Source organism: Ochotona curzoniae, unplaced genomic scaffold (assembly GCF_017591425.1).
Source record: "Ochotona curzoniae isolate NIBS_2020 unplaced genomic scaffold, NIBS_Ocur_1.0 scaffold_4701, whole genome shotgun sequence".
Lineage (NCBI taxonomy): Eukaryota > Metazoa > Chordata > Mammalia > Lagomorpha > Ochotonidae > Ochotona > Ochotona curzoniae.
In genome coordinates this window covers 84,517,457-84,528,449 of record NW_024467122.1, presented here as the reverse complement: position 1 = coordinate 84,528,449, position 10,993 = coordinate 84,517,457, and the positions used below count along the sequence as shown (strand labels likewise).

Sequence of the window (10,993 nt, the reverse complement as noted above, 5' to 3'; positions counted from 1 at the left end):
ACCCCAACCATGCAGAGAACTACAAGGTCTGTGATCTGATCGAGAAGTGCGTGTGTCTGAATAGAGTCTCCTCAATTACTGAAGATGGTGAAGTGGAAAGCATATCCAAATGCAAATGGAAGATTTGCCAGTCCATTGGAGCCTATGGAGAACACCCAGTACCATAGCAGAAGAAGGAGGGCAGAAGAAATTGATGAACTAGTTCCATGAATATTGACAGAAAATTTCTGGGCAAATGGAGACACTAAGTTGAACTGTGTCAGCCAATGAACCTTAGAAGGAATTCCTCAACCTTGAACCTGTGAGATTGACAGCACTTCAGAACTATGGAAGCCACTTGAGCAGAACCCTCAGAACATGCTCCACATCAGTGAGCCTTGGATTGCATCAGGGAACCTTGGATGACATCGGGTGGCTGTTCCTATGCCCAGGTATGATGAAGTTGGGAGGCTGGGTGTGACTTGTCACTTTGTTTTCCCTCTTCCCCCAAATACAGAAAGAAAAATTAGAAACAGTGATCCCACCTACTTTCCCCTAACCCTAGATCCTTCCCGCCTGAGTCAACTACATGAACATCATGAAAAATACAGTTTTTAAGGGCCCAGCGATATGGCCTAGCAGCTAAAGTCCTCGCCTTGATTGCGCCTGGGATCCCATATGAGCGCCGGTTCTAATCCCGGCAGCCCCACTTCCCGTCCAGCTCCCTGCTTGTGGCCCGGGAAGGCAGTCGAGGACGGCCCAAAGCCTTGGGACCCTGCACCTGTGTGGGAGACCCAGAGGAAGTTTCTGGATCCTGGCCTCGGATCGGCATAACATCGGCCGTTGCAGTCACTAGGGGAGTGAATCATCGGACCAAAGATCTTCCTCTCTGTCTCTCCTCCTCTCTGTATATCTGACTTACCAATAAATAAATCTTTAAAAAAAGAAAAAAGAAGAAAGATGCAATTTTTAAAAAGAGCTAATATCAATGTTTGGAATAATGTAACAATGATAACAAATCAATCTCCAGGCTAGACATGATGAAATGGACAACTTCTGTTCTCAAAATAGTGAAGAATTCTACATACTGAAATAGATGGTCTAGAAATAGACCTAGCAAGAGTATATAACAAACACATTAGTAGAGAAGGATATGCTCTGTAAATAGCAAAAAAGATAAAATCACATTCTTAACACATCACATAAAAATTATTCTAGATTTACTTAATATTTCAGGTAACCAGATACTTATAATTGTCCATGAAAGGATTCCTCAAACAAGATAGAAAAGTCTAAATAAAAAGGAGTGTATGATAAATGTGCAGATATTAAAATGAGAAACCTTTCACATAACAAATATCAGAAAATGCCAAGTACCAACACACAGTCCTTGAAAAACATACTGGGATTGCATAGAATAGTCAGATATTTCCTTTATACAAATAAAAACTCAATAAAACAAAAAGGCAGGAAGACAAATGAGAAAAAGATGACAAAGCAATTCAAAGAAAACAAAGCAAGTTGAAAGTGACAATTAATACACAGCACATTCAGTACTTTTTAAACATCAACTAATATTAAGACTTAATTAAACTGTGTAAAACTAAGTTCCTGCGGACAGACATTAGAAAGTCGACATGTAATGAACTGCTATGGACAGAAATGAGTCCTTGGTAAAAAGAAAAATGAAATAAAACAAAACTCAACTAATCAAACAAACAAAAAACAGTAAGGGCTGTTGGAAAAACTGAAATTCTGACAAGCCATTAAGAAAGAAAATGAAGAATGCCAAGAATTCTGGGTGAAAAAAAAAAAAAAAAAGCCTAATCCTCTGCCCTGAGTAGGATGGAAGTTAGTCTCTGTGCTGTAGTGTTGTAGTACAATCAAGTTAAATAAAAACATAAAAATCTCTCAATATTTGTTCTTAGCAGTTTTTTTTTTCATTTTTTTAAATTGGAAAGTCAGATATACAGAGAAGAGGAGAGACAAAGAGGAAGATCTTCCATCCAATGATTCACTCTCCAAGGGACCACAATGACAAGTGTTGTGCCAGTCTGAAGCCAGGAGCCAAGAGCTTCTTCCAGGTCTCCCATGCGGGTGCAGGGTCCCAAGGCTTTGGGCTGTCCTTGACTGCTTTCCCGGGTCACAAGCAGGGAGCTGGATGGGAAGTGGAGCTGCTGGGATTAGAACAGGCAAATTCAAGGCAAGGACTTCACACATTAGGCTGCTGCGCCGGGTCCTCTTAGCAGTTTTTAAACACCAAAATTATTCAAGAGGAAAAGCATGGGTAAGCAATACAATCAAGGCATAGACACAAACACTGCACTGACTTCTATTTCCTCTGTATTCAATATGATATGTTAAAGCTACATTATGTTCCATTTCAAATGTTCAAAGAAAAGCTTCAGGACCAGAATTTCACTTATTTAAAACTTCCATTTCATTGTCTATAGCTGATATGAGTGTAATAGTCTTGGCATCCACGAAGCAGAAAATTAGCTTGTCAGATTTATGTATGCTGACCCAATTGTAATATCTGCTGCAGGCAATTTTTTTTCCTATTAATTAGTTATTTTAAATTAGGGAATAGGATTAGACTTTCAAGCAGAAATTGTGGGCAGTCTGTTTATTTACATGTCATTGAAAAATTCATTGTCATTTCTTAAAATTATTTATCTATTTGAAGATTATTAATGTATTTAGGGCACTGCCCACTTTTTGTTAAGCTTCAACATCACCAATTTCATCCATGATTTACCATACATTTGATGCTTGCTCTCCATTTTATTTTAAAGCAGAATTAAGGTCTCTTCATTTTTTTTTAAATTTAATTTTGTTTTATTTTGATTATCTTTTAGAGTTGATTAGGGCTCAAAGGGTCAAGGGCTACAGGAAAGTGGGTCGGATTATTGTCTCCACATTCTCTGCTTTTCTTTCCTGTATCTTGGGGAATGGGAGAGATAAAGGGAGAAACCACACCCACCATCTCATCCATCTCAGGGTCATGCGGGGGTCATGTGGGGCATGCTCCAAGTGTCCTCCTCAAGTGGTTTCCTTAGTTCAACAGTTCTGAATTGCTGCTGATCTCGCCATTCCAAGCACGATAAAATTCTTCAGAATCCACACGCTGACACAGTCCACCTTAGCATCTCCACTTGTCCAGATTTTCACTGCCAACACTTGGCTGGGCAGATGATTGATTTGTTCTGTCCTCTGTTGTGGTACCAGGTATCCAATGCAAGCTCCAATGTACTACCACATCCTCCATGTGCACCTGGATATGCTGTCCACTGCTCTGTCTGAGCCACTGATGACGCTCAGCTTTGACACTTGCACTCCAAGGTCAGACCATGGAAGCTGCACTTCTCTTCATGGTTGGGGTTCTGAGATCAGCGGTCCAGTTGGAGGGATCCTGGAAGAAAGTTTGAGGTGATCCCAGACCTGATTCTTGTGGTGTGCTTCTGAGTACTGGGTCCAGCACAGCCTGTTGCCCCTATCAGCCTATGCATATACTGGTGGTCAAAACTGCTGGATCAGTTCTGCCTGTAGCCCCATCTTCTGCACAAACCAATGTGTATTGGAGCCCATCCCAATCCTGCCCACTGCACACATGGCCCTCATGCACACCAGTGGGAGCTGCAGTCTAGTTTGGGTGGCTCCCAATAACCTCCACCAGGCCTGCCCTGTACCCTGGCTTCCATGCTTGCCAGTATGTACAACAGACTGGTCCAGTGTGTCCCACATCCCATTCAGCTCACATACTAGACAATGGGCATTGAAGCTTAGTTTAACCCAACCAGACCCACAATCCAACCCACACACCTGACAGTGAGTGCTACTCTATGTGTAGCCATAACTGCCTAACTCCTGGTTCTCATGCTCACCAGACAGAGTGGCATCCCAGGAGGGTGGTGCCCACTGTTTCCGTCCTGGGACCACTCCCACTCATGGATCATGTACTGTCCAGATGGTTCAGCAGTTTGGCTAGAAAGAATTAGCACCCCATATTAGCATCTGCTAGCTCATGCTGCAAAAGAGCCCAGCCAACCCACATCCATTCTGACCTATGCTTGCAACAATAGGAACAGTCAACTCAGCCTGGATTTTCCCTGGTCCAACTCTCATGAGGCCAACATGTGTTGTAGCACTGCTGCATCTGGTCTGCTGCCATCCCAACGGACACTCTCCAGTGGAAGTTGTGATCCAGCAGGGGAGCCAGTAGGGAGTGGTGATCCAGCAGGGGAGGCTTCAACATCCCCCTAATAGTTGCCCCCTCTGTACCTTCCCAGGTCTTGTGTGTGCTGGTTGGGTGCCATGGCCTGATCTAGCATGGCCTGCCTCACCTCAGCTTTTGCCAGTGAATGCTGTTGTCTATCTGGCTCAGCCCACCACCAATTCCAGCTGATACTGGTAGGGTAAAGCCAAGTCCAGCCCAAAGACACCCAGTCCAAACCCTCATGTGTACTGATGTGTGTTGTTACCGAACCCAACCAGACCCACACTCCATTCTGGTACTTAGATACATTAGTGGGTGATGTGACTGGCCCTGCCTGGTTTGCCCCTGACCTGTGCCATAGGTATGCCAGTGGTACCATTCCTTGGCTCTTTCTGGGTTACTCCCTACCATGGCTTTGCACTCACGTGCATGGACTAAGTCCCAACTGAGGTATTTTCCAGGATTCCCATCAGAACCTCTCTCATTGCCAGATCTCGCACACACGGGTGGTTCCATGAGCCAGCTCTACTCAGTTCAGCTCCTGACCTAGCAGGAATAATGGCCTTTCCTGACAGGCTTTCAATCCATTCTGGTTAGTGTTGTTGGGTACTACATCCCAGTCTAGCCTGGTGCACACACAGACACAGCTCACATTTGGCTCAGCAGGGGCAAAGCCCAGCCTAGCTTGTCCTACACCTATTCTGGTCCTCACAAGCACCAGTGGGTGCTGGGTCTCACCAGCCCAGCACACCCAGCCCCAGTTCACTTGTGCCAAGGTATGCTGTAGCCATATCCAGACCAGAACAAGGCTCCCATTCCAGTCCTATGCCTATCAGTAGAAACCCCAACCAGCCAGGACGTATCAATCAGGTGTGTTCCCAACTGTAGATCTTGCACCTGGCAGTGGTTGCTCTGACCCAGCTTGGCCAAATTCCTCACCTGTCATGACCTTCGTGTTTAGATGCTGTAGCCTGACCTAAGCAGCCTACCCCAATTCCTTCCACTCACTGGCAGGTGCTGGAACCTTGCCTTGCTCTGTCTGTTCCCCTCCAAGTCTCATGCCATCTGGTATTTGTGAGATATATGCCAGTGAGGTAAGGTTGGCTTGGCCCTGCATATTTGCCCCCCTACAAAGCCATAGGCATAGTTGTTTGCTCCTGCGATTTGTTTTTTTACAACCAATGTGAGCATGGGAGTTGATGTTGCTGATAATGTCTTGGTAAATAGGCATTCAACAATTCATGCCATCTCAGCCGCCCCCATTGACCATATGGCTCAAAGAGCTCAAGAATGGTTTTACAATGTAAAGCATGCTTTTAGACTAATCTAGGGTTGTTAAGCCCATGGCTGAAGTGAGGATCTTTAAGGCTTTTTGTTTGCGATCTTCAGGTTTTTCCTTCTGTGATACATTTTCTCCTTTAATTTAATGTGTTACCGATTGATATGTGCTGTCTATTGAGGAATTCCTGACTGCAGGGTCAGAATGGATAATGCCCTACTTTAAGGTGAAGCAATCTGCAGAATTATCTTTGGAAACACTCATTTGACCATGACGTAAAAAGTCTGCGAGAATTTGTGACTGCTTCTGTATAAAGGGGACAGCTTTCTTGCATTATCCATTATGATCTTAAAATTGTAGTGGTCCATCTTATCTTTTTTAAAATCCCGAATCCACACTCCCTTCTCGAGCTCCAAACTTGGCTGGAGCAGGCCTTTGCACTAGCTGTCCTTTCCTCACAAATGGTGCCTCTTACCAGTCCATTACATCAAAATCTCTCCAACAATTATACAATTCAAGTGTTTATACAAAATATAAATTTACATTCATTACAAATTGTTGAAATGTTTCATTTTGTATATTTACTGTTTTTATTCTGTTGCCCTACTTTAAAAACATCATATAAACCTGAGCATTGTTTCTGCTCTTAATTTCTATTAATCTTAAATTGATTTGGTTTTCAAAAGTGACATCACAGTTTTTTTTTTCCTGTGTAAATTTTCTGATGTAGAAGAGTGCCAAACTTCTCCCAGATTTTATTAAGTGGATGTGTTTGTAATCCATTAATTTAGTGTTATAATACAAACACACTACAAATACACTGGAATATTTGCCAGAATATTTATTTCTATGTGGTATAAAGTACAAACAATAAGTTTGGGGAATACATACTGTAAACAATTCCTTCCATCTTTATTCGCATTGACTTTCAATTATATATGATCACCAAGGCATCTTGACTTTCATATATGTCTCACTGGACTACATGGTCATTTATGCTTTCTTCCAGGTTTGGGTATATTGTCCATTATACCATTATGTAGTGCTTTTGTTAAATGTTGCTATTATTACTCACATACAAATCTGGTTTCTGAAGATTACATTCTTTCCCACGTAGTTCTCCCCAGCAAGTTCTCTGAAGTTTACCAAAGTGTTGTTTTCTTCTTTTTTTTCATATACATAGGGTTTCATTCTTAAATGAAGTCTCTCCAGCCTGTTGAGATTTGACTTCTGTTGAAATACTTTCTACTACAGTAATAGGACTGCTACCTTGTGTGTGTTCTCTGATGCACGCTGAGGTGTGATTTCTGGCAAAAGGTTTTCCTACATTCATTACACTCATAAGGTTTCTCTCCCGTGTGAGTTCTCTGGTGGACAGTGAGGTCAGACTTACGGGAGAACGATTTTCTACATTCCTTACACTCATGTGGTTTCTCTCCCGTGTGGATTCTCATATGACTGCTGAGGTATGACTTCCGGCAGAAAGTTTTGCTACATTCATTACATTCATAGGGCTTCTCTCCTGTGTGAATTCTCTGATGTATAGTGAGGTCTGATTTCTGGTAGAAAGATTTCCTGCATTCTTTACATTCATAAGGTTTTTCACCTGTGTGAGTTTTCTGATGTAACATAAGATTTGACTTCTGGTAGAAAGATTTGTCACACTTATTACATCCATAGGGTTTCTCTCCTGTATGTGTTCTCTGATGTCTGATAAGGTTTGACTTTTGGTTGAATGATTTCCCACATCCATTGCACTCATAAGGTTTCTCTCCCGTGTGAGTTCTCTGGTGGACGGTGAGATCTGATTTACGGGAGAAAGACTTCATACATTTACTGCAGTCATAGGGCTTCTCTCCTGTGTGAGTTCTGTGATGCACAATGAGGTCTGACTTCTGGTAAAAAGATTTACTACATTCAATACACTCATAGGGCTTTTCTCCTGTGTGTGTTCGCTGATGACTGCTGAGGTTTGACTTCTGGCAAAAGGTTTTGCTACATTCATTACATTCATACGGTTTCTCTCCCGTGTGAGTTCTCTGATGCACAGTGAGGTCTGACTTACGATAGAATGATTTCCTACAGTCGTTACATTTATGGGGCTTCTCTCTTGTTCTACGTTGTAAAACAAGGTCAGAAATCTGGAAGAAGTATTTCATATATTTGTTACAACCGCTGCATTTGTCTTCTGTATCAGTTCTGTGGTTTGATTTCAAATGAAAAGATATTCTAAACTCATTAGATATATATGGCTTCTGAGGTGTGTGTGTTCCCTGATGGCTTGTAATGGGTGCTTTCAGAATCAAGGGTCCCTCAGTGCATTTACTGGATTTCTCCCCTATATATATTTTCTGATGATCAGTGAGTTTAGGCTTTATATAGGTATTTCCACACATGCCATGTTCAAAAGCTTTCCCTTCCACCTGAGTTGTCTCTTGTATGATGAAAGCTGACTTACCAGAAGTTTTTCCATATTTCTTATATTTATATGAGGTCTCTTCCCTATGAAGCCTCCTGGGGATAAAAAACATTGCCTCTGTGCTGAAAGTTCTCACTTGTCCTCTAAATTCACACTCACAATGCTTATTTTGATGCTTACCAATATACTCAGGACATCTGAAAAAAATTTCAGTTCTGTCATGGTTATCAGATTTCTCTCGACCATGCATCTTTCCAGCATCACTAGAGATATTCTTATTTTGACACATAATTAACTCTTTATTCTCATTGTCCAAGTAGTTTTCATTATTTATAATCAGTTCAGAAATGTGGCTTGAATTAAAATTGAATGGTTTTCCAAATTCAAGTCTCTGCTTGGTTGTAGATTTGCTATTAGTCATTACAACCGTCCACAAGTGTCTATCTTGATTTTCCTGGATGGTCTCAATTACATGATCCACATTCTGGACATCTAAAATAAGAAAATATCACAGTCATAAATGAAATCCAACTACTTTCTTACAGAATGCTCATGTATGCAAACTTTCTTCTCACGCTAGAAGCTAGAAACTTTTGAATAAACACTGATTTCTTCCTATAAACTAAAGAAAAAATTACGCTTCATATTTTTTCCAATGCTGAATCATATTTTTCTCGCCTTCAATTTCTTCTTTTACCATTGTTACAAAAGTAAAACTATTTTAATAATCAAGGAGAATTAAGATGGCAGCAAAGGATACAGACATGTTCAAGATGACAGAGAACCATCAGACAGGGTAAAGAACAGAGAGCAGAATACAGAAAAAGATAGGGGTCAGGCAGTCAACAGGGAGGTACCTGGAGACCACCTGGACACAGGGAAGAGGCAAGAATGGCACATCTCACTAACAAAGATCAGAGGAAACTGAAAACGAAAGGATGGAAAAAGATATTCCAAGCAAATGCTAAGGAAAATCGTGCGGGTGTAACCATTGTTTTATCAGATAATATAAACTTTGATGTGAAAAACGTTCAAAGAGCTGAAGGAAAACACCATATAATGATCAAAAGATACATTCAGCAAGAAGAGATCACCGTAATAAATATATATGCACCCAAAGCCAAGACATCTACCTACATACAACAAATATTAATGGACTTAAAAGGAGAAATACACTCCAATAATCATAATGGGTAACCTTAATATCCATTAACATCAATGGACAGATCACAAAAACATAAACTCAGCTAAGAAACAACAGAACTCACCCAAACTCTAGAGCAAATGGATTTAGTTGATATCTACCGAACCTTTCATTCTACAGACAGAGAATACACTTTTTTTTTTTTTATCAGCGCATGAAACCTTCTCCAGAATTGAACATCATAGGCAACATAACAAAAACAAGCCGCATGAAAAAAAAATTATAACATGCTTCTTCTCAAACCATTCACAGAGTAAAGCCAGGATCCAGGAACTTCTTCCAGGTCTCCCATATGGGTAGCAGGGTCCCAAAGCTTTGGGCCGCCTCGACTGCTTTCCCAGACCACAAGCAGGGAGCTGGATGGGAAGTGGAGCTGCTGGGATTAGAACCGGCACCCATATGGGATCCCAGGCACAATCAAGGCGAGGACTTTAGCCACTTGGCCATACTGCTGGGCCCCATTTCAAGAGGAACTTACACCAATCCTCCACAAGCTTTTCAAAAAACTAGAAAGAGGAGCAATTCTCCCTAACTCTATGAAGCCAGTATCACCTTAATACCAAAGCCAGATAGAGAAATAACAGAAAAAGAGAACTATAGATCAATATCCTTGATGAACATACATGCAAAGATCCTCAATAAAATATTAGCCAACAGGATCCAACAACACATCAGGCAGATCTTTCACCTGGACCCGGTGGGATTCATCCCAGGCATGCAGGGATGGTTTAACATTGCAAATCAATAAATGTGATACATCACATGAATAAATTGAAAAATAAAAACCATATGATTATTCCGTAGATACAGAGAAAGCATTTGATAAAACCCAACACCACTTCATGCTGAAAACCTTAACCAAGATAGGCATATAAGGAATATTCTACAACACAATCAGGATAGGCATAGAAGGAAAATTCTACTATACAATCAAAGCAGTTTACAAAAAATTCAATGCCAGCATTATTCTAAATGGGGAAAGACTGGAAGACTTTCCACTAAAATCTGGAACTAGACAGGCATGTCCACTGTCACCATTACTCTTCAATATAGTATTAGAAGTTCTTGCCAGAACTATTATGCAATAAAAAGGAATTAAAGGAATCCAAATTGAAAATGAGGAACTGAAATTATCTCTACCTGCAGATAACATGATTCTCCACATAGGAGAACCAAAAGATTCAGTCAAGGGACTACAGATATCCATAAGAGACTTTGGCAGGGTGGCAGGATACAAAATTAATGAACAGAAATTGGTGGCACTAGTGTACACAAATAATTCCATGGCTGAGAAAGAAATTGTAAATACAGTCCCTTTTAAAATAGCAGAGAGGAATCTTCAATACCTATGTATTAAGCTAGAGAGGTTATGTGGAAGACCTCTATGGTGAAAATTATAAAACATTTAAAAAGGAAGATACTGAAAAATGGAGAAACTTACTATGTTCCTGGACTGGCAGGATAAATATATTCCAAACATCCATATTACCAAAAGCAATATACAGGTTCAATGCAATCCCAATCAAAATCCCAACAACATTCTTCTCATAAATAGAAAAGGTGATGCAAAATTTCATCTGGAAACACATATGACCAGGAATGGCCAAAGCTATCCTGAAGAGTAAAAATCAAGGTGGAAGAATCACAAATTCAGACCTCAAGACATAACTACAGAGCAGTGGTTATCAAAACAATCTGGTACTGGTACAGAAACAGAGAGGAAGATCAATGGAACAGAATAGAAACACTAGAAGGGAACCGATACAGGTATAGCCAACTCATCTTTGACAAGAAAACTGAATACAATCCAGGGAAGAATCCTAGTCTATTCAACAAATGCTATTGGGACAACAGGATCGCAGCTTGCTGAATAAAGAAACAATACCCACACCTGTC

General features: G+C 40.8%; 1 protein-coding gene across 1 annotated transcript in view; it reads right to left on the bottom strand.

Moving 5' to 3' along the window:
* Window positions 1–6,094: 6,094 nt before the first annotated feature.
* LOC121149179 (zinc finger protein 33B-like) overlaps window positions 6,095–10,993 on the bottom strand; it is a 30,961-nt gene continuing 26,062 nt past the window's right edge. The window contains exon 4 of the mRNA XM_040969656.1: window positions 6,095–8,385. Within this exon, the coding sequence (XP_040825590.1) occupies window positions 6,740–8,385 (1,646 nt within the window). The 3' untranslated portion in view covers window positions 6,095–6,739. The remainder of the gene's footprint in view (window positions 8,386–10,993) is intronic.